This window comes from Schistocerca americana, chromosome X (assembly GCF_021461395.2).
Source record: "Schistocerca americana isolate TAMUIC-IGC-003095 chromosome X, iqSchAmer2.1, whole genome shotgun sequence".
In the NCBI taxonomy this organism is placed as follows: Eukaryota; Metazoa; Arthropoda; class Insecta; order Orthoptera; family Acrididae; genus Schistocerca; species Schistocerca americana.
This window is the reverse complement of record NC_060130.1, coordinates 734,002,518-734,027,119: the sequence shown is the minus strand read 5'-3', so window position 1 is coordinate 734,027,119 and position 24,602 is coordinate 734,002,518. Positions and strand designations below refer to the sequence as shown.

Genomic DNA, 24,602 nt, shown 5'->3' with positions numbered 1-24,602 from the left:
ATAACTGATGAAATTACATGAAAAAGAAGAGCCTTTTCCATCCTTCATCCCCTCCCACTCTCCCACAACCCCCCTCCCCCTCCTTCACACACTGTTTCATTTCATTTCTTGTTCCTCACCTTCTCCTCTAACTCACACTCCATCACACTGCTATATGCCTATGTCCACTCATCATGGTTTCCCGCTCTCCTAAAAAAACAAAAAATAAATAAAAAATAGTACATAAATACACAGTAACTAAATAGAATTATACACATACAATAATCTAATTTTTTTTAAAGATGCTGTAGGTCAAAGACAAAGTAGTGAAAAGGCTATGTTGGCAACTCTACAAAACACAACAACAACACATACCTGAAGTACAAAAACAAACAGAATACAGTGGTCTGCATAAACGTGTGTTGGGAAAAAGCACAAGAAATGCATAGTGCTGCAGAAAATCTAAAAATTGGACCAAAATTATCAGTGTCTAACACAAAAAAACAATGATATGCTAGCAGATGGCATTACCGATATAAGTGAGAAATCAGCCGAAAAATCACCGTAATTACAAATCAGCGTATTCTTAACATACTGTTTTTTGATCTAAAAACAAATCAAAATGTAACTAGCTTATTTACAGACCACTGATGATGCTTTACCTCAATAAATCAAAATGCGTCTGGTGAAAAAAATCGTGCATTTTTGTGATTGCAACGACAGAAGAAAAATATCCTCATGCACTGATTTAACTTTATATTCAAATTTTATTAGTTATTACTTATATGGAACATGATGATAAAGATAGCTATGGGGTTGACCTCCAGTAATTGGTTTAATTTTTACTAGTATATGACAACATGTAATCAAATGTTTTACCTTCAATCTGTGCTTATCAGTATAAAACTTATATTATTTCACTCCAGTTGTTTCACGAGCATTGCATTAATATTACAGCATGATACTTTGCTCCCTAGTTTATCTTAATACAGTGTGCATCTGTTTTTGTACTTTATTCCTAATTTATCAGTAACTTTGATGTAACTTCCTGTACAGTTTGGTATTGTTATGTTATTACATATTACAACTGTATATATGACTTGCACCACTCCCTTTGTTATATATTTCATACTGTTACCGTTGCTGTCTTTACACAGGCGCCTGAAGGTGACATAATGTATCTCCAAAACTGATAATCCAATAAAATAACAGTTTGGAGATTTAGACAGCTGAAAGGTGTTTGATTTGACATTCTGTCGCTCATTTAGCATTGTCCAGGGTGCACTTGTAGTATCCCACTATGGATGTGAGCTAGTTTACACCCCTGTTGCGACATATTTTTCCAGAAGAGTTTTGTATGTATCTTGTGTGACTCCTGTCAGTTGTGATGTTTTGTCTGCACCTTTTATATTTGGGTTCACAATGTGGTGTACCACTAGAACATTCTGTCTGTAGGACTGTGTAATTTCTTCATAATGTTGGCCCGTGTTCTTCAATTGTTCTACCACTAAACAGGCATGCTGCTAATTATTACCAATTGTTTTTCTTCAGTTTGGCCGGGAATTTGTCCCAACTATTAAGCTTATCTTCCTTCATTGTTATCAGACCACTGCTAGACTGGTCCATCCATATAAAACTACACATTTGCTAAGAATCTACTGGTCTCCTGAAAATTAGGACATTGGGGACAACATGCTACTTGTATTCCAGTTCCTGTCCATATAAGTGATGGCTTTGATATTGCTTAAATGGAGCCTTGCTGATGTAGATGTTTTGAAGTTCCTTGCTCTCCACCAAATGATGACATGCTATAACCACAGTCAAGTCCAATTCAGAAAGCATGTTTATTAAGGACAGGCATGTACAGACAGAACAAAACTGCCCGCTTTACTGAGGGTGCTGCTATTTATACAAGCATTGCATATTCAAGGATATGCAGACACTACAAATATAAGAAATTTGAAGAACCTTCTATAAGTGATAAATACTAAATAAAAAAATATGTGCTAGTGGTTAGGTTTGAACTGATGACACATGTCATGTCAGCCAAAGATGCTAATGGCTACTCCACATAGCTGGTGACAATATTATGGCCAGTTTTATATTATATCACTGTTTACCATGGGTCCTCTGAATGATGTGGTGCCACAGTTAGAATATATTTTCACAAATGCAAATCTCTTTAAACAGTGTCTCACATCAACTTATTTTTAATGAACCAACTAATTCTATGAGCAACCATATGAGTTGCCTTTGGGGAACACACTCAGTGCAGTTGTAGCAAATTTTTATGTGGACTACCAAGAAGGAACCTACTAGTTGACTTAGGTACATTGATAACACTTTCCTTACATGGCCTCATGGAGAAACCAAACTCAGTAAATTTCAAAATTTTGTTAATAATATTAATTCTAATGTAAATTTTGCAATGGAAAAACAAAAAGGAGATCAAATTTCATTTTTGCAGTGGAACTCCAGAGCACAAACTCTACTGAAAGCCCACATATATGGGCAGATAGCTCCACAGAAATTCTGATCACCATCCCAAGCAGAAAAGAGGAGTGATTAAAATGTTGGTGGATGGTGGTAAAAGAATCTGTGAGTCGCAGTGTATAAAGGATGAGCTCAATCATTTAAGAATTACTGTTAGAAGGAGTGGCTACCCTGACAAAGTGATAAATAGATCACTACATCCTAAAAGTTATGGAGTTTCTGCTTAAAAAGAACCAGCTAAAGAGAAAGTGATGGTTTACATGAAGAAGGCTCTCTATGGTCTTTCAGCTATACAAATTCTGTTTCAAATTATGTGTGAAAAACAATAAAAGGCTGCAAGTTGGTATACATGTTATTGGAATTTGCAAAAGATAATGTATGATAGCAACAGGTAGTCAAACACATTGTTACATTTTGGCTCATTGTATTGGTTTTGTTTGATCTCAGAGAACAATATTAGATAAGAGAATATTACTGATGATATTTATTTAAAAATTGTTTGCTGCTCCTAAATATTTGCAAATTATGAAGTCACTGAATTTGCACCTTTTTCACCTTTTGACAATTTCCAGGTGACTCAGCTCATTGTCTTTTATATGTACTGTACACTTCCAAATGGCATACTTTTCCAGTCTGCTAAATATAATTTTCAGACTTTGCTGATATGTTGGCATTACTTAGAGGGGAATTTGCAGCAGGTTTTAAAATTGTTGATCCATATGTTTGCTTCTTCTTACCCATCTATAGAATACCACAGAACTAAATGCATTTGAGTAATAACTAGCAGAGGCATTGAAAGCTTAAAACTATTACATTTATTATTCTTTTAAAACAATCTTATGATAGCTACCTGATCTGTTCATTAAAACTGTTTCTACAAAACAGCACAATAATTCATACTGTTTTTATTCCCGTAACTTCAGTCTCTGCCCAGTATTGCAGACCAAGTCCAAGGAGCCAAGTGCCTCTGCTACACTGTTTTGAATCATTTGACAAAGTCATCTGTGCAGATGCTTGTGTTTTTAAATACTTACTTACATTTTCAGTGAGATTTTTTCATCTCTTCATGTATTAGAACACGTCCTGTTTTAGCCATTGTAAGACACAGGAAAAAGCCACTGCACTTTGGAAACAAAAACTTCAATCTAATTTACACCTAGAAAGTGCCAATAGCCTGTCTCTCAAAGAGAGTTATTTGACTTATCACTTCTTCCCTCATACATGTTCTGAAATGACTGTGACAGGAAAATCAGAGAAATTTGAGCCCTTCTGGAGGATTGCTGACAACCATTTCTCCCACACACCATGCATAAATTGAACAAGAAAGAATGAAATGAAAGTGATACTCACACCATGCCTTACCACACACGTTAGGGTTGTTAGTGGAGGGTACATGATGTAGGGACATGTAGTAGTAGGACGCGTCCCCAGCATACCTGTACTCACTACTTGGTGCCACTCTTTCACTTCTGCACTAACGAAGCAAGCTTGGATTCTACACATTTCACATGTGTATGCATTGAGAAGACATTCGATCATTAACACTGTATAGGTTCATGAGTTTCAATAAAGGCTCAACAGAATTGCTGCACCATATATGTGACTAACATCATTTATAAGTTCACATAAATTAAACTTCATTTCGTGCCCTGCAGAGGATAACAAGATCATTCCAGTAGGTGTATTTTGTTCCACTTTTTTTCTTCAATAAATGATAATTTGTGTAAAGATATTATGTGAAAATTGTTTTTAATGAACCTAGTCATTTTATCATCAGCTTCAATTCATAAGTGGCATTAATGATTTGATATTTTAACTGCTTAACTACTAGTTAAATCTGATTGTAATGTATTCTCAAATGACATTGTCAGTGTTGGTATGATTGATTGCACCTATATCTGAATATTCTGCGAGTTTTTTAGAATAGAGTTTTTAAATTTACTCTTTCTGATAAAAGATACAGGAGGAAGGCTGTATGCAGCCACCTGTGGATACTGGACCATTCATCGTGACAACACAATGACCATCTTGTCTTCATCTCAGTAATGGACCATACAGCTATTTTTGCAGCACTGCAACTGGTGCGGGTCTATCTGCAATTATTGTTTGCTGTACTATGTGTGATAGTTTAGGGCACCATTAGATACAGTGTTGGGTCTTGATTCTTGAATTTAAGGACAATCTGAGTAAAAAAAACAATCTGAGTAAAAAAACACTACATGAAGGAAATTGTAGGGTCTGGGGTGCTATCCATTTTTTAGGGTTTCCCACATGCAGTTTTTCAGCAGGGCAGAGCATTCTTCAAAGACTATCAATGCCTCTGTTTACCTGGCCTGTGTTGTGTGTCAGACTTTTCTGGAATGTATCTATAATACGGGAAATTTTTGCAGAATGTAAATAATTTTGGAGTAAAGATGTTAAAACTTTGCCAGCTTTTGGAAGAAATCCTGTGAAGAGCTAGAGTACAAATACACATGCCTTTCCCAACACACACACACACACACACACACACACACACACACACACACGCACACACACACACACACCTTGTATTTGTACCGTAGCTCTTCATAGGATTTCTTCCAAAAGCTAGCAAAGTTGTTATTCTCTTCTTTTGAGTGTGCCTGTTGATGACTCAACACTTCTGTTATTTAGAGAGTGGTCGCCTTTCTCCTCAAAGCTTGCACAGTTCTCTATTTTGCTTCCCTGCCAATGACTCCATGCTCCTGCTACTCGCTGAGTGGTCTCCTTTACTACTAATTTATTTTTTCTGGGATGTAGTTGGTCATCATCATTCAGCAACCACTATTAAAGCTTAGGTGACTCACATACAAGCCATATGGAGGAAAATTACGCATCCAGACACTCTTTGTTTCTATGCTACCATATTTAGAGGTCCTGGTTGTAACAGGCAAGAGCTCCAAACTATTTTGGGTATGCAGCCAGAGAACTGTACACTTTAGTAATGCAAATAATTTCTGTATTGTCATTTTCCTAGTCTGTGGTACAACATTCATTTCAGTCACATGTATCCTTCTGGGTGTTGCAATTTTCATGAACATTGATGTATGTGAACTGTACATTGCAGAAACATATTACCACATGGGTTTGCATTTCTTCTCAGTCTCTCCAAAACATTCCTCGAAACTTGAAGTACATTGTGTTTGCTTCCTCAAGATTTTGTATTATAATACAGTGAAATGCGTGAATAGCATTTTGTTAGATAGGGTAACTGCAGTCTGGTTTTTGGCACCAGTACCATTTTGCTTAATTTATAATTTTCCAACCATTGTTTGTGGTGTAGCTGTTATTGTTATTTTATACCAGTTAACTTTGGTTTTTTGTTAGGAGTGTTCTTGTGCCATACGCACAATTTTATATTCTTGCTCATTGCTCACTTCCCATTCCAAGCTTATGCTGTCCCAACCATTTTGTTGAAAGTGTAATTTATACTGTTCTCATACTGAAAATACATATAAACTGCAGATAGAATTTCTTTATTAGTGCTCAGTTGTTTGCTAATGAGCAAATGCTCACACAAATGGGGCTCACATGTCTCTCTTGATAACAGTTATGGCAGTCATTCGGTGCTCTCTTTTGTGATGGTCTACAAACTACCTGGCCAGTTAGTTAGCCTGCCTTGGAATGCATGTGGTTCTTGTAGACAGGTAATATCATACTACTTTTCCTTACCTGTTTTCTCATCTTGTATGCAACAATCCAGTTACACATGGTATTTAGTTGCATGAACCTATTATCATTGCGAGTCATTTATGATTGAAGTTAGTGAGATTATGAACCGTGGTCATTTTCATAATGGTCCATGGTATTTAGTCCTTAATTATCACAAATCCCAAAATTTCTCTTCAGCTGATGAGAAATACCTAGAGTCAACGGGTAACATGTTTGTCTTAAAAATTTCTCATTGGGCTGTCTTGCAGCATTATCTATATCCTTGTGTAAGTGTGCCACTTACTTGTTTAATGTCAAATATTTTTTACCATTTGCTGCTCAGTATGAATTTGCATTGTCAGTCTTTTGAATCAGATTTTACGTGGCAAGTCACAGTTCATCATTAGGCATGTTTTAATGGATTTTATATTAAGTGCATTCTTCACACATTTATGGAGTAATCTTGGCTGCCATGTAAAGTGCACAAACATTTTCTTATGTTAATTACTTGTAAATGCTCCTGTGATTAAGGTAACTGGAAGTTGGAGTTATTTCAATATACAGTTATTTCTTTCCGAGCTTCACGTAGTTTGCATTTTCAGACCCAGTTCAAAAGATGGTCAACTTCCTCATATGTCTGTGGTCTCTATTGAAGTGAAGTGTAATAGTTACTTTTCCTCAATTTCTTCCATTATAGCATACTACAAAAATAAGGACTTTTTATTAAATTACATATACCACTCATATGTTGCCAAGAACATCATATATTATTAATTAAGTCTTTTTTCTCAGGATGCTCACAATTTAAACGATTCCTTTGGTGCCCTTATTAGAAGTAACTTCCTCTGTCGATGAAAACTTTGTTATTCATACTAAAGTAACTTGGTTTCTTCCCTGTTTAAGAAATATTTGTCAGTTTTTACATTTTTCTTTTAATTCAATTAATTTATTTTTCATTGAATGCAATTAATCCTTTCTTTTGCACAGTCTAGTGAATACTATGTTTGGGTTTTTGTGTATTTGTGATCTCAGGTGCCATTGACACAACTCCACTGATCTTTCCAGTTATTTCTTCAACTTTGCATTTCATTTTTTCAGCTGAATAATTCACTCATACAGTTGTCATGCTTATTGAGGGACATGCTCCATTAGTTAACACAATTGTCCTCGGATAGCTTTGTCTGTGGGCGTGCAAATCATTGTTCACAAATGTTAGGATTTATGTCTTTGTTTTGAAATCTCTTCTCATGTTTTCATTCTTGAAGTTTGTTCACCATTGTCCCTTGGAATTTTGAGCCAGTGTGGACACCTTATTTGGTTGCATTATTTGCCTGTGACTAGTATTTATGTTTGATATGCATATACCTTAGTAGATGCAGATAAAGGCATGAGCTGGACAGAGAGTTTAGACCTGATGCCAGCACAAAAGGCCAGTATTTTCATCTGGTACCTCATGGTCTCAAAAGACATTTTCAAATTGAAAAATTGTAGTAAGTAGGTATCAGCATTTTTATGACAGGAGAATATGGTGCTCAGATTTTATCCTGCATAAGAAATGACCCAAATTTATTTTTTCATAATAAATTTATGGGAGAGTTATTACCTTTTTTTCCATTAGGAAAGTTTGAGTGTTGTAGTGTATGAAACTAGAATATGCGAAATCTTTTTGAAGCTCCTATATTCCAAAGTACACCATGTTGAAACTCAAAATAAGCAAGGAAAAGTGGATAGAGAGAGAGAGAGAGAGAGAGAGAGAGAGAGAGAGAGAGATTGATTGATTGATTTTTACAAAGTATTAGCACAATCCATATTACAAAAGATCCTTGCATTCAGTTGGTGAAAAAGCAATGACACCTTCCTAGGGTTCGTTTGGTGATTACAGAGCTCTTTTCGTCCAAGCAGAAATTAAAATTAAAAAGCGACATACAAATTAAGCTTGTAGCTGGTATGATTTTCATAGTGCTCATTGTCACAACATTCTAACGTAAAAGTTGTATGCTATACAACTTTTCAAACAAAATCTGCAAAAAATGCAACATGAGTATGTAAACAATACACCAGTCACATTAATCATTATAATTTCTGATGTCAATATTTTGTGATTGCAATGCTTTGTTGTTCTGTTTCAGGGCTGTATGTGATGATTACTTTAAGGGCCTCCCTGAAAAAGAAAAGATACTAAAGTTTTCTTCACCAAAAGTACTTCGTCTCTTAGAAATCATCAAGCAGTTTAAACCTGTCCGATGTCTTTGTGTTAGAGAAGAAAATCAGTCTGTAAAAGACACTAAAATATGCACTGTTCCTGAATGTTGTGGTGTGATTAAAAACAGAGAATTTCCAGAAGAAACTATTTCTGTATTAAGTTATGACAGATCTTTACTCCTGTCACTAAACTTTTCGCCAAGTGTTGATGCAATCAAAATTCAGAATCATGTGAAATGCAAAGACTTACCCTTCAGTATATGTGATACAGCTGAATGCCAAAGAATGTCCAATCACATATATGATAATAACAGCATGAACTGTTTTATAAAGCATCGTTCATTTCCAGTTTGCATATACAGCTGTTCTCTACGGACCTGTGGGGATGAAGACATTCACGGAAAGCATGTCCACATGAATGGTAGTACTCTGAAGATTGTTAGTGAACAATTTTCAATAGCCAACGTGTTAAGAAATGTTTGGAATTCATGTAGGAGGAGCTTGCATTCCAGTTCAGAAAGTTTGTGTCATGTTGAACTAAATAAACTGTCTCCTGTGAGCTTATTAAGAACTTTGCATATCAATAATTGTGACTGTATTCACTGTAAATACCATGCTTATGTTTCCTTACATGAGGGATATAGTGAAGAAAATAATGTGGATGAATGTGTTGTTAGTGTGCTGTCAAAGAATGACGTATCCACTTTCCGTGAGAATTTGAGTAGTGAAGTGTCTTTAAATAATACATTGACAAAATCATATTTTGATAACTATGATGATCAGAAGAGTGAGCCTTCCACTCCCTGCAGAGCAGTGATTGGAAGAGGACGTTCATCGAAACAACTACGAAAGGCTGGACCTGGGTCTGGAAAGTTCGATGTTCAAGGCAGAAATTTCCGAAGTGCCTTGCAGGATGACGCAGATGCACTTTGTGGCATAGTGTTCGTTGAGAAGAAATTCACAGCTAAGATCCTTTATCACCTTTTAAATGTTAGTTTTTACAAAATTATGTTTCCTCTTTATGTTGTTTCAGACTGTGTATAAATTGAAAGATTTTGCCTGCACATCTAATTGCATATGTGCAGTGAAAGATTAGAAAAAAATAGAAATGTTTTGAGTGCAATGTATAGTTTGCTGTGTTTACTGAGATAAGGTTAGTAGATAATCAGTTTCTAATGAATTTCATAGTGCCACAGAAATGATTCTTGTGTTATACAGCAGAAATAGTTTCTAAGTTACCTATAACATGTAGTTATGTGTTGTCTTTCTGTGCTCTACTTCCCTGAACAACCTTGCATGATCTCAGCATAGTTTATTGGAATCACAGTCTGGTGAATTCATATCTTACCTATATCATGTATAACTGATATTGTTTATAACGTATTTCGTTAGAACATATAACTCAAATCAGAGAGGCTTAGAGAAGTTGTTGCCCAGGATCAAATACATCCCTGCATGTACGTGCTAAAAAACTTGCGTTCTTCATACATGACAGATAAATTCTGTTTTCATGTATTTCCAACAGGGATTTGGGACTGTACACTATTGTATATGTTCATATGAAATATGGTGCTAAGTATGGCATTGGCACAAAGAATTTTGAATGGATAAAGGGTAATATGTAATTAATTGTGATATGTAAGTAATAGCTTAACATGCAGTTGATAACCAGGTAATTAGAGATCTGTCATTATGCATAAATCACGTGTCAATCAAGTACATGGAATTTTTTCTGTTTGTACTTACAAAGACTGTTAATAAGTGTGTTACTCAATCCACAGTAAATCTACTTCTTTCAAAACTGCCATTTTCACATAAACATTATTCAGTAATTATGTATTTACCAATTCACATGATGTGGGTTGAAGCTGTGTGCAGGATGTTGTCCAGAATCGAAGTCCCAACATTTTTTGTCAGCAGTCTTATCAACTGGTTCATTTCATTACACATTTCACTGCAGAGTGATGGATTCCATTCCCAAGCCTAGTTTTTATTGTACATTGCTTATGCCATCTCTGACATACGGAATGGAACTTTCAACAAGTCTGGCTCGGAATATCACTTCATTTTATTTACAAAACTTAACTTTTTTTAGTCACTTTTGTTACCATAATTAGTTTATCCATGGTGAATTTCAAAAACATGCTGTTGAAATACAAACTGTCAAATTATTCTGTGTTGAAAAGTAATGGAAGCAGAAAAAAGTATAATGGTTCGTAAATTTTATTAAGATAGTCACAGACCTATATCTTTCCCATTGTAATATGGGTAAACTTAAGTTTCATGTATTTACTCCTTGAAAGTTTACATGCAACAAGCCCCACATATCTGAAATGGGAACATTTAGACAAAAGGTGACAAACGTTCAGAGAACATGAATTCAGTTCTCCATCTGGTCATCCAGATTTATGTTTTCTGTTGTCTTCCTAAACCACTTAAAACAAACACCAGGATGATACCTTCGAAACATGACACAGACTTCCTCAGATCCTCCTATCTGATCTTGATCTCCATTTCTAATGGTAATAAAAGATTGCAAAAACTCCCATTGGTTGAATGGTACAATTCAGTGAACAGATCAAAAGCTACCGTACAGTGGATAAGTCTGATGTTAAGAGCAAAGATAATTGACAGAAACACAAAATATTAAATTCTACCTACGAAAATATATTCATATATGATGATTCTGTTGCTGCATCACTTTTTTAATGGTTTACAAACTCACCACTGAATGATTCTGAAATAAGTACTCCTGGTCTTGAGAAACAATTATGAATATTCAAATAGATCTAGGAAGCTGGCCCCGATGGAATTCGTTTCCTTTCTTTGCCTTTCCTTTTAGATTTTTACCTCAAATGTGCTGCAGAATTAAGCCCTCTCTGAGCTAATGTTTCTCAAGAATCTCGTGCGCTGTGAATAATCTTGTATAACTGGCAAAGAACACAAGTCATTTTTGTTAATAATAAAAAAGATAAAGTAATTGTTACACAGAACTACGGACCAGTTTCCCTAATGTCTGTCTGTTGCAGAATCCTACTGCATAATGTAAACTTAAACCTTATGACGTTGCATGAGGACCGTAAAACACAACTGGCTTTATTCTCCTTACAGGGTGATTTTGTTAAATGAACAGAAATTGTAGAAAATAATTTCTGAGAGAATCAGGAGGAAAACAGCTCATATGGACATACAGCCCACACTAGAGAGAGTGCAATGTTGTACACAATGGCAGCACACTCGCACATCAGTACTGGGGGGCATCCACTTCACCCTGAAGCAGACTCAGTCTGGCATGGCCATGTGTCGTGTAGTGCAGCACTGAGAGATGACGGCGTGGTATACCAACTGGAGTCAGGCCAGGATGGTCTTTATATGTGGAATGGCAGATGGCAGCAGGACTCTATCAGGACAAGTATTCCTACTGACAGCAATTGCTCCGCAAACTGTTTACAGCAGAGTTTCATCATTTGTATGACAAGCACTCATTATGCTTGTGCCAGGATGACACTTTTGAACATGCACATCAGTCACTGCTGCATAGTGTTCATGCATGCTTAGAGGCATGAGGGGGGCGCTTCAAACACCTTGTCTAATGGTAGCCTCATTACATCATGTCAGGTACCATGCTTTACTGTACAGGCATTATGAATTAATAAATATGATACACACTATGCATTTCCGGCCACATGCCCCTAAGACTTTTTTTGCACCTTATCCTCTCAGGGGGCTGCAGTTTTTCTCCATTTACCAAAATCATCATGTATATATTTTGTAAACAGTATATGCAGGTGAACAGATGGATAAACTCTTCATAGGTTTTTTGAAGGTGTTTGACACTACCACATTATTGAGTGGTAACGGAGATATAGGCTTATATCCTAACAAAAATGTGATTAATTCAAAGAATTTTAACGTGATATAGCCCAATAAATTATAGTGCATGGCAGTGTTCAACAGAAATGAAATTTATATTGCATGTGTCTCAAGGATGTGTAATAGGACTACCAGTGTTCTCAATATACATAAACAGTTTCTCCGATAAAGTCAGCAGCACTCCTGGTTGTTCATTGACAATGTTTTTGTCTACAGAAAAGTATTGTAAGGAAGTACAGAATGATTAATAAAGCATTTCCACACATTGTATTGAATGACAGAACTCTTTAAATATGGACATATGCAAGATCATGCCTAGAACAGAGTGAAAGAACACAATATCTTCCAGTGATGAGAGGCCTCCACATCATTTAAATATCTTTGGATCATATTACAATTCTTTAAATATCTTTGTATCGTATTAAGATTCAATATGGAATAGGAAACTGGTAGTAAGAAAAATGGACTGAAGAATCAATATGATTTGGAGAGTTATAGAAAAGTGATAGAGGAATTTTCATACTAGATGCTATGAGCAAAATTGTAAAGTGCTGCTTCAGACTTTAAAGTTCATATCAAGTAAGCATCACAGTAGACATCGAATGAATTTAGGGAAGTGCTATGGAAATGGTAATGGGTCAGTGCTGCTCATGCAGAACGCAGTAGAAATACTCATGGAATCCTTCTTCCTCATGGGTTACACCTACCAACTATTTATAGTCTGTCATTCTACATCTTTGTTGTGCTTCTCAAACATTTTTCCCCCACAGTTTATTCCATAGCATATTCGTGGTTGTCTAGTGGGTTGAGCACTAGACTGTGGCCCTGGAGCTTCCAGGTTCAATCCTGGATAGGGATGGGCAATTTCATCCTTCCAGTGCCTCCAGGACATCCAAATGAGTAGTGGGGATTTTTCTCAAAGGTAAAAGGCAGCTGGGGCAAGGGGCCTGCCACCCAATCCCAACCTAGTACGTGGGATACACACAGCCTGCAGTCAGGCTGAGTGTGTGTTGACAGACTTGTGTCACAGGCATTACCTTTATCTTTACGTTATAGCATGTTTTGGCAGACTCAGATCACATTTCTGAGGACATGGTTATGCAAATTAATTTATTTAAGAAAGATCTTCTGTTCTTATAAATCACTGGAATGAGGAAAGAAGCAGCATTGGACAGAGGATGGGCCACATAAGCAAGGTGTCAAGACACTGTATCTTAGATTATGAAATTACAAACTTGTGTTATTTGTTAGGACCTCCACAGTAGGGATAACATTCTGAAATACATGGTTAGGGCTTCAGAGGTATAGGCAAGAGTTATAGAACTTTGCCCACATGATAGGAGTGAAAGGATATAGCTTGGCATAGGATAAAGTGTGACCACCATGAGTGGTGGAAGAAGATACAGGACCAATTATGAGAGGAGGTAGCCGAGAAAGATAGTGAGATGTTTATTTGGAGTCTAAAGACAATATTGAAGTAAGAGGCAAGATGTATGAATCTAGTTGGGAGGTGAATAAGAAGGAAATGAATGGCAACAAGAACCATGAATGGGACTAGGAAGGGGAAAGAAACAAGTGAGGGACAGCGGCTAACAAGATAAAGACCTTGAAGGTCTGCAGAATTGAAGGATTTATTGAATGCACAGTTCTCACCTGCTATGTTCAGAAAAGTATATTTGGTTGAGGAATACATCCAGATATCAGGAAGATTGTGAAGCAGCCGTTGAAACTGACCACGTTGTGCTGAGAAGCATACTCTACAACAGTATAGTTTAAGTTATCATTGGCTACAGCTCACAATGGGCCTCGATACAGCTGAGCAGTTGGTGTGTGACCGTCTACACACAGAAGGGTGTATAGTGGTTGCTGTGAAGTTTATATGAAACTGGATCTTTTACAAGGGTATGATAAAGGAGCAAATAGTTGGGACCACAAGTGCTGTAAAGACAAATTTTGTACTTGGGGTGCATAGTAAAATACTACATTTAGGCAGAATTTTGAAAGGGTCTGTCTTATTTTGGTGCAGAGTAGATGTCAGGGTCACATTGTGGAAAAGGGAGTTGGAATTGGGGGGGCGGGGGGGGGGGGGGGTTGCCACTTTCATGATTGATTATCCAGTATGTGTGAAGAACTAAGAGCATGGAAGGATGTGGCACAAGAGATTCATGTGTCATCCAGGTGAGGAGAGTGGAGCCATCAAACATTTTAGAAAAGGGACTGATTTTTCACTGCAGGTGTCTCAACTTTGAGTGGGAAAGCTGTAAAAGGAGAACACTGGTATGAATGCAGTATAGTCTCCTATAACTACCCTTCAGAATTTGATTTATGTAGCTATAATTTTACCTCTATTGTTGCCCTTAAAGACTTGTTGTGTTATTGTCTCACAAGGTACCATGTTAATCTTCATATAGCAGTTTTTGTTAGTTTTCTTCCTATTGTGTCAATAGGTTATCTTGACTAGATGGTGATTCTTGATGTCTGTCTCTTATTTATATTCATCCAACAAAATTTAAAAATTATTTTTGCTAAAAGAACTGTCTTGACATATTTTTGAGCAGTTTATTTTTTGGGGTTTCATACTGTACGTGGTAAAAACGGAATCCTTATAGGATCACTTGGTTGTCCGTCTGCCTGTCCATCTTGTAAGACCCATTTTTCTAAGGAAATGGTGTATGTATTAAGTTGAAATTTGTGTCAGATGCTAAGGTCTACAGTCCCTTGCTGGTGTAAAAAATTCAAGCTTGTAAGTCAGTGCAGTGAAAAGGTACGGCCATTTATGCCACATATTTTGATACTCGCAGACTCACTTGTCAAAACCTAGAGCTGAATTGTCTGTGTTGGGCCTGGTGGTCTGGCAATAAAGCACAATATTATTATCTTTATACATAGTTAAGTTAGTGCAGAACCTGCAGACCATGAATCCTACTCACACTTGACTATTTTTAGGGCCGTTGTTTTGTTTTATTTCCCCATATTTCGTAGTTACAGTTGCAAGCTTTTTGTGGTATACTCATTTCCTCAAGTTATCTACAGAGTAGGTGATAGTGATCTGGTCATAAAATTTGAGTTGAATTTGTATTTTTGCCAGAACTACAGTGCCCTGTTTTTTACCATGTCACCTAAGTTGACTTTACCTTTGTAATTAAATTTCCACACCATTATCTAACAATATAAGATAATTATTAAAGACCTTATGATTTCTTTGTTGGAAGTAGGAATGGGTGTTGCGTGAATGAGTTGTTCAGAATGAATGCTTGACTTGTATAAAGTGTGAACTAACCATTCAGTTTCAACGAACTGATATTTCCAATACTTCACAATTCTCACACTTCTTAGTATTCACAACTCATTTGATTTGGCTGTGGCTCACTTACCCACTCTCTTTCCCAGTCCCTTTACATCAACGCTGTGTCACTCGTTCCACCTTCTCTTCACAGTTCCATCCTTTCTACCAGCTGTGATCTTACACCATTAAAGATATAAACAGAGACACTAACAGTGTCAGTGCAGTCATTATGCAAGTAACATGCCTGTGTTGTGAGTCTGGATGTGAAGCATGCATAGAATCCGTGGCCAAAAGCTAATCCTCATTGTAGAAATGTTTATGTCATATCATAACTTAAATAATAACATAAATGACACTTTGAGGATTAGTGTAATTAAATTAAAAAGATATTTAAATGAATAAGAGTAAACAGATTGGTATCATTTCTGAAGTGAATGTTTAGAGATTTCCATTTAGAAACATGATTTGTTCCACTCTCTTCCTGTCAGGCAATTTCTTCTGTCTTCTATAAGGTGTCCTGTGTTTGAGAACACTCTTTCACACAGCGTGTAGGTTTGCAACAATACACAGTCGAATTTTTGCAAGTTCAAAGAGTGACGGGTATACTGACTACCATTCAGACCACCACTGCAGTGGAGTGCCTTCCCTCTATAGCAGAGGTTCTTGCAGATATTTGCCAACTTCCATTATTACAGCAGATCTTGGATGTGGATTACTCTGCTGCCTGGAAAATGCCTCATCAAATTCAACCCAGAGATATGAAGTAGATTGGTGATTGGGACTGGGATTTTTGTAGTAGCAGTGGATGCATCCATTGTGTATTTCTCATAATGCCTGATCGGGTTTAATTTTACTGTCCCACTAGAATTTTTATCAGAAAATTTGTCTAATTTGAACCAGGGATTCAATGAGTTGCTTCTGTGAAAGTTGAATTTTTTGCTATACTGCAAAATTGCTGGTACTCCATCAGTCATCTGCTGCACATCACCACGAATTTCAGTGTTACTGACAACTCAGTAACACCATATTTCCCATGAGTAGAAATCTGTGGATAATTGATAGTTATGAGTGACATCAGATAATTCTTGACATCAGATAATTCTTGACATCAGATAATTCTTGACATCAGATAATTCTTGACATCAGATAATTCTTGACATCAGATAATTCTTGACATCAGATAATTCTTGACATCAGATAATTCTTGACATCAGATAATTCTTGACATCAGATAATTCTTGACATCAGATAATTCTTGACATCAGATAATTCTTGACATCAGATAATTCTTGACATCAGATAATTCTTGACATCAGATAATTCTTGACATCAGCTATTATTTACAGTGTATCAGAGGTTGAATTCCACCTTGTTGTGGTATCATGTTTTAGTGCCAGGACAGTCTTTTCAACTTTCCTGCATCATTTCGAGTTTCATGCTGGTCTGTGAACTACTTTTAAAAGATCAAAGATTTTTTAACTTTATTCAGAATGAGATGAATGTGCTGAAGCCGATTTTGAACAGTTAATTTCAGCGTTGTGCAAAACAGGGAATACAGGGCGTTTCAAAAAGAAAGAGCAGATTTCAAACATTTATTTCTCAAAAACTACAAATGATAGAAACACAATTCAAACGTTTCTTGTCAGAGAAAGGTTCAAAGTTTTTCAATGGTCCGCGCAGAAGTTCCATGCAAATCCGCAGTGGCGCTGGCGTTTGTTTGTAGGAAAATGGCGACGACACCACAGGAACGATCATTTTGTGTGCTGCAATTTGCAAAGTTAGAGTCCATTGTTGGTGTGCAACGTGCATTCCGCCGTCAATTCAACAAACAGCCGCCTCGTCATAAGCAAATTTATGAGTGGCATCACAGATTCGTAGAAGATGGTTGCATCTGCAAGCGAAAAAGCACGGGTCGTCCACGCACATCGGATGAAAATGTCGAGCGTGTCCGTGCAGCTTACGAAAGGAGCCCTAGAAAATCCACGACACGGGCAAGTCACGAACTAAACATGTCTAAAACAACGGTATGGCGCGTTCTGAGTAACCGTCTGCACATGAAGCCGTACAAACTGCAGTTATTGCAAGCATTGCGTCCTGACGACCACAACAAAAGGTTCGAATTTTCAACTGCAATTCTACAGGACATGGAAGAGGACAATTTTGCCGAACGATTAATTTTTTCAGATGAATCAACGTTTCACATTTCTGGTAAAGTTAATCGGCATAACGTACGAATTTGGGCGAGTGAAACTCCGAGGGACGTTATTCAACATGAAAGAGACTCACCAAAGGTTAACGTCTTTTGTGCAATTTCGGTAAACAAAGTTTATGGACCTTTCTTTTTCATGGAGAAAACTATCACAGGAACCATTTACCTGGACATGTTAGAAAACTGGCTATTTCCTCAACTTCAGGAAGATTCAAATCACTTCATCTTCATGCAAGATGGCGCCCCACCACACTTCTCTGAACCTGTACGACGGTACCTAAATAACACCATTCCAGGACGGTGGATTGGAAGAGCAGGAGCACAAGATCAATGTCATCGTCTGTGGCCTCCCAGGTCACCAGACCTTACTCCCTGCGATTTTTATTTGTGGGGGTACATAAAGGACTGTGTTTATGTCCCACCTATGCCTGCTACTCTTCAAGAGGTACGACATCGAATTGTTGCGGCCGTGAATTCGGTAACTAAAGACCAGTTGCGTCGTGTGTGGCAAGAAATGAGATACCGGTTTGATATTTGTCGTGTAACAAATGGTGCTCATATTGAGGTACAGTTTTGATATTTGTTGTGTAACATTTGGTACTCATATTGAGTGAAGGACCGTTGGAATTGTGTTTCTATCATTTGTAGTTTTTGAGAAATAAATGTTTGAAATCTGCTCTTTCTTTTTGAAACACCCTGTATGTTTCCAGGCTGTGAGTCTTATAGGTGCCACAATATTGGCAGTATTATATCTAACTACACACATGACATTTTCTTCAGTGCCCTGTTCCAAGATAACACATCACAGTTCTTCAGAAAGGTTCTCTAGAGTGTACCTTTCATCGTATTTAAAGCGCTCGAGGAAGGAAGATGCCACCTCCAGGTCTTTAACAAAGTATGCTGGCAATGTAAAATAGCTCTGATTTCTGATTTAAGTCCACCCATCCATTGTCAGCACAACTGCTTCTGCAGTATTAATTTTGGTTTTCGTTACTTCCTTTGTCACGGCATACTGTTGCTGGGGAAGTGTGTTGTAAATGGTTTTCCGTAAGTGCTATTTGGTTTACCTATGATCTTTTGAAAATACGTGCTGTCAGCTACACTAAAGAGCAGATAACCTAACCACAATCTCTAGAAATGTAACATCTATGGTTTCTTTTGTTAGACATAGGCCCCACAAAGCACATATCCAATGTTTCTTGATATTGAGGTCAGCTTATTGCTGTTGAAGTGGCGCTGTTATCCTCTGGCACTGGCTGCTGTTCGGTTCTGGCAGTTGTTGAGGTCGGTTGCACATCATCTGGGTTATTTTTCGAAGAAATGTTGAAAGGTGCAGGAGCAGGAGGCACTAAATTCCAGACAGACAGACAGAGACACTGTTTAATGCATCATATGAACATAATGAGCAATTTTAAATGTATTTCATGCTCTGTATGAAACAGACCTTGAGCAAAAGGTGCATTTGACTTCCCAATCACCTAAACTGGTGAAGAAATCTCAAATTTCACTACTTTTCCATGATAGTGAGTTGTTAGCCGTAGTGAAACAGTGAACAGAAACAAAAACGCCCCAGGGAAAGGGGTGGCTCCTTCATGCCCTTTATGCCACCCTTTGTAGCCTTTTTATGCTGATTCTGAACGGCGGTGTGTCTAGAATGGTTTCCTCAGCCTTTTTTCATGTGTCGACACCTTGTTGTTTGAAGTGTTATTGAGCCTGAGGGTGATGTCGCAGGGTGCACGCTTTTGCACCATTACAGGAGAAGGTTATAGGCACATTTGAGCCAGGTTTTAAACTTGAGCATCACAATAGTTGGGGATTACAATGTTTCAAAAAAGTAATCCTATGATTGTGTTGCACATTGTAGTTTAGTATTGCTTACTTTTTTAATCAAATAATGATAATGATGGTGATGTTACTGTCATTAGAGAGAATACTGAATTTAAAAAAAATTATCAATTTGGGGGGGGGGGGGGAGGGGGGGGGAAGAGGAGGGGTACTCGGTTTTGTTTACCTAGGCATAAATTGTGTGTGATACAGTACATTTTGAGTTTTATCTCTACAAATACTCATTAAAGTTTTCTATATCTAGTAAGAAAGCATATAAGAAGTAATTCTGGTAAAATTTATTTTAATTTCATAAATGAGCCCATTTTGATACACAGATTTACTATAAAAGTACAAATAAATATAAAATTTTCTTCATATGCATTTTGTTGTACTAGAAACAATCTTTTCCTGTAACTATTCACTGAAATCTCATAAATGATGTAAACTATCAATGAAAAGCTACACATGTTAACAGCAGACATTATTTCATGCATAAAGCAAAGTTAGAGGGATTGTGTTTGAAAGTGATAGAGATACATTTTGGTGTGTTCAAACATTATGACTGTTGTAATGGTGTAATTTTTGCTTGTTACCTATCCTTTGTGATTACTATTCATTTCTTGAACTATATTTACAGTATTGTTTTGAAGTTTTGGCTTAGTATACAAGAAATTACTGCTCAGCTCTTTAAGCTCCCATTCATAGTCACAAAACATAATGAAAATTTTCTTAATGGAAGTGAATATAGTTTCATATATTGCTTCTGTTAGATCATTTTATGCTATAGGATTCAAATATTTTTATATATTATTTGTAACTTGTACTTATACATCACAAGTAACACAAAGACTTTTTTGAATAAAAGCTATAAAAAATGCAACGCACTAAATCATTGTGGACATTGTTCCCACCTCTGAAACATTGATTCATTCAGTATCATATGCTTTTAAACCTCACAGATTTGATATTTAAAGCCTGCTGCTGTCATACTTCATGCATTTATATGTGAAGTGGAACCCGCATATGATAGGAAATTCAATTCTGTTCATCACCATTTATTTTCAATTCATAACTAAGTGCAAGTAATGTGAATTTGCACAAAAAGAAACACCTTTGTGCAATGCATGCCAATAGCGGCAACAGTACTGATGTGTTGCTTGCATTGATCAATGGAAAATACTTCTTCAGTGACCTATATCAGGTCAATAATTAGCCATGGGTCTAAGTTCAGGGCAGCTTGTTCCATGGCATGGCAATGTTTAAAGGGAAAAAGAAGTTGATTTAGAGAGATGGAGGTGAAAGAATATGCATACCAAAACTTCCTTGGAACCAAGCATTGTGCAAGGATGGTCATATTCAATACAATATTTCCCCCAATACAGTACTTTTGTGCTTGTCAACATCATTAATGTGTTATGTTAGTGTGACACTGTTTTACATTGCTGTTGTAGGAATCTGAAAAGTTGGTACATCAGTCACTGTCAACTTCCAGTGTAATGTTTTGTGGACTCGGTCCTCATTGATTATGTTCTTATGTAGTTTAAAGAATTTCTTGGTGCCATTAATTTATTGCAATTCCTGATACATAATATTTCAACATCTTTAGGCAGATTTGTGTGCATTATTTGTTTTAATCCATTTTCATCAAGTGCAGTATCAGAATAAATGATAGGAAGTGATTAAGTGTTGCTTGTTTCAGAAAGTTAACAGGTCAGGTCAGAAAAAGATGAGATATTTTATTAAAGTGTCAAAAGTTAATAACTTATAAAACAGGAAGGAGCATACAGCCATCATCATCATCATCATAATCATCATCATCATCAGTTCCTCTATTGTGGATGGTCCAGGCTACTTGATGTCTTCCTGTGTTTGTCTTTTGTTATCTGCAAAATAGTCTGAGGTAACAAAACAACTATTATATACAACATGAGGTAACTTAGTTCAGTATGACTGAAATTGTATCTGGAATATTGATTACTGATTACACAGTACTGTTAAGTATTGACATATCTTGTGAAGGATCCAGTGGTGGGTCATTTGCTGGTCCTTCATCAAGGTTATCAGTGTTTTAGCTGAAATTGAGAGTATAATTGTCATTGGTCAAAGAAGGTTCTCCTGCATTTTTGTGGACTCTCTTGTAGATGAGACAAATTTGTGAGCAATGTAAGTCTGCCTTCTTACACCCACGACTACTGCATTGGTCTTTCTTGCATCTGCATGAATTCTGTTTTAAAATTGCATCTGGTGCAAGGTTCTGGAAAGTGGTGACTGGCACGAAACCTCTTTTGGTTCCCAATCTTCAGAAGTGTGCTAATGCTAATAGTCTGGTCTCAGCTAAACCTCGTAAACAACCTTCAGGAAGTGCTGCCATGCTGCTGCCTTAGTGGAGGGGGTAATGAAGTGAAATTGGATTTAGTCTTGGAGGAGGATGATAAATATTGCTTGTACCACAAGTTATTGAGTGAATTCAGTTGGACAGCGTAAATAGTATTGAAAAGTCCAATTAAACTACTGCCAAGCATAATGTAACTTGTAGCTCCCATGACTATCATTAAGAAATGAAAAATCCAAACCACGTGGTAATATTGGATAGTTCATGGTAATCCTGATGACTTGCAAGAATATCGTGTCCTGTGGCTGATCAAATGTTAAAGTGCAGGTAATTTAGTTTAATTATTTAGTCACCTCTTCTCCAATCAACAGTGCAGTGTATCATAATTACTTGGAGATCCATTAATGAATGGCTGGCAATTAGCCAATGTTGCTTCATATGGGCCATCGCTTTTGTCTATACCATCCAGGAATGCACAGAATTTCTTTGTTTTTTCCATATAGCCACAATAAATTAGGTACAGATGAGATTACCGTATCAGTGGATGGGTATTTTCATGAAGATCGAAGATCTTTCTGAAAATGACTGAAATAGACAGCTCCTAATCTCCCAACATCATCTGTCAAAGATTGCAGTTTTAGTCAAGGGAATAAATTGCTCAGGAGCAACTGCACTTCTTGAGCTAATACATAGTATGCCACCCTTTACATCAAAAGTATTGTGCCCATCAGTAGATTGAGCATTAAAGTTAACATTAAGAAAAACAGAATTTGTTTACTGGTAGTAGATGACTTACAATTCTTGACACTTCCAAACTTCTGTATAAGATGGACAAAATCCTAGGGATGACAGCACACTAATAGGATTCTAATACTGTTTGTCCAGAAATGCTGCCAGTCCAAACTGGTCTGGTAAAATACACGATTTTCATCTCTACTGCCATCAAATTATACAGGGTGAACCAAAACTCCACTTACAAACTTTCAGCGGTTCCACAGGGATACGTTCTAAGTATTATGGTACAAGGTATCCATCTTCTCCTGTTTCTTGTTACAGAGTTATTGCATTTTGTTTGATTGCATTGAAAATAGTACACAACAGTGCAGCCATCAACAGCATGTGCTGTGTGTCTTGTTTGGAAACAAACTTGCGGTACTTGCTGTAGACAACAATAATGTCCACTTTACTCTTCACCCTCTAGCTTTCATTCTGTACTGTACTGTTCCGCCTTGTGTTTGTATTTCTGGCAGTGTCAGTTGTATGTTAACAGTGATACATAGCACTATGGGTAGGTTTACTGATGATGAGTTTACTAATATGTACTTTGTTTATTATCTCACTGAATGCAGTGGAAGAATGGCATGATGATGCTTGTACTGAGCTCTTCCTGCTATGACAAGAAATCAGGTGTGTTGTACATTTTTGTGATTGCATATTAGTGTCTTTTCCATTTTTGTGGATCTGTTTGCTCAAAAGTGAAAGTAATTGGGGTAACAAACTGAGTAAATCACAATTATATTATTACTCTCTAATGAGCTGCCAGAGAGTGTGGATCCCTTGTATCAAAATACTTTGAAGGTATCCATGAACGACCTCTGAAAGTTTGTCAGCAGAGTTGTGGTTCACAGTGTAATACTAGTACTATAGATTTCTTTTTCTGTATGTCATGATGTCCACATTTTTATGCAGTATTACAAACTGTAAATACGCAAAATGTGGGTAGTATCATACCATATCATAAACTTGGTTTCATATGTCTTTAACAATTAGAGGGAATTATGTGCCTCCTTTCTTCTTGTTGAGACAGCAACTTTGTTTTGTTTATACTATCTGTTGTCCAAAATTTGATAGCTTATATTTTGAGAACACACAAGGCTTTTTATTGTTTGCGGTAACTGTTGTCACTATACCACATCTGTATTTCTTGAGTTGAGATTTGACTATCGCAGATTGCCTTTATTTTGGTCCATTAACTCATCCGGGTAAAACTGAGACTTCATTGTTTTCAATAAAAATGTAAATATTTTGCATAGCTGTTTTGATTTCGCTGGCGAATGAACTGTGTGATGTATGTATCTCCGTTTTTGGACGATCGTGCAATTTTCTCATACACAAATTGTGATATTGGCCATCAGCAGCCACCAAGTTACTAATTGGGGAAATATGTTCTATTATGCCTTGTTCAGTGTCATCACCACATTCTGCAGCTCATTTTATAACTCTAACCTGTTACACAATGTTGCGATCAGTGTTGTTCTTGTTTTTTTCCTGTGCAAACTCAATTCTTACACAAAAACCACACAAAAGACAGTGAGTTCGAAACTGGAAGGTACTTCACAAGAACGTGTTGTTGAATGTGATCAGCCCTACTTAACCCATTTGAGATAGGCAGCAATCACTTTTTCATCTATGTACAGTTTTCTACATTTTTCATGCACTTCAATCCATCTTTTTAACTCAAGATGCACTGACCATCATTACTCCTCTTGCTTTATCCAGTAAAGTTGTCCAGCCTTTCACCCCATTGTGGTCACCTTGTTCGTTTCATCATGCGTCACTTCAGGACAGCTAAAGCACACATTTGCAGAGATAATGAAAAAGTTACAAACACTGTGGGCCTCTAAAATGAAACTGAACTGCACTTGTTGCCGGCCAAGCAGGTTGCGAGGCAGGCATTTCGGGAGTCTCGATTTTAAAGAGCAGTGAATGGTAATGAAAGGGGTGAAGTC

The 24,602-nt window shown here is 36.9% G+C and overlaps 1 protein-coding gene across 1 annotated transcript in view; it reads left to right on the top strand.

The window, feature by feature from the left end:
- Positions 1-24,602, top strand: part of LOC124555324 (endoribonuclease Dcr-1-like) — a 290,534-nt gene that overhangs the window by 145,907 nt on the left and 120,025 nt on the right. The window contains exon 9 of the mRNA XM_047129202.1: positions 8,274-9,336. Coding sequence (XP_046985158.1) covers positions 8,274-9,336 — 1,063 coding nt within the window. The remainder of the gene's footprint in view (positions 1-8,273; positions 9,337-24,602) is intronic.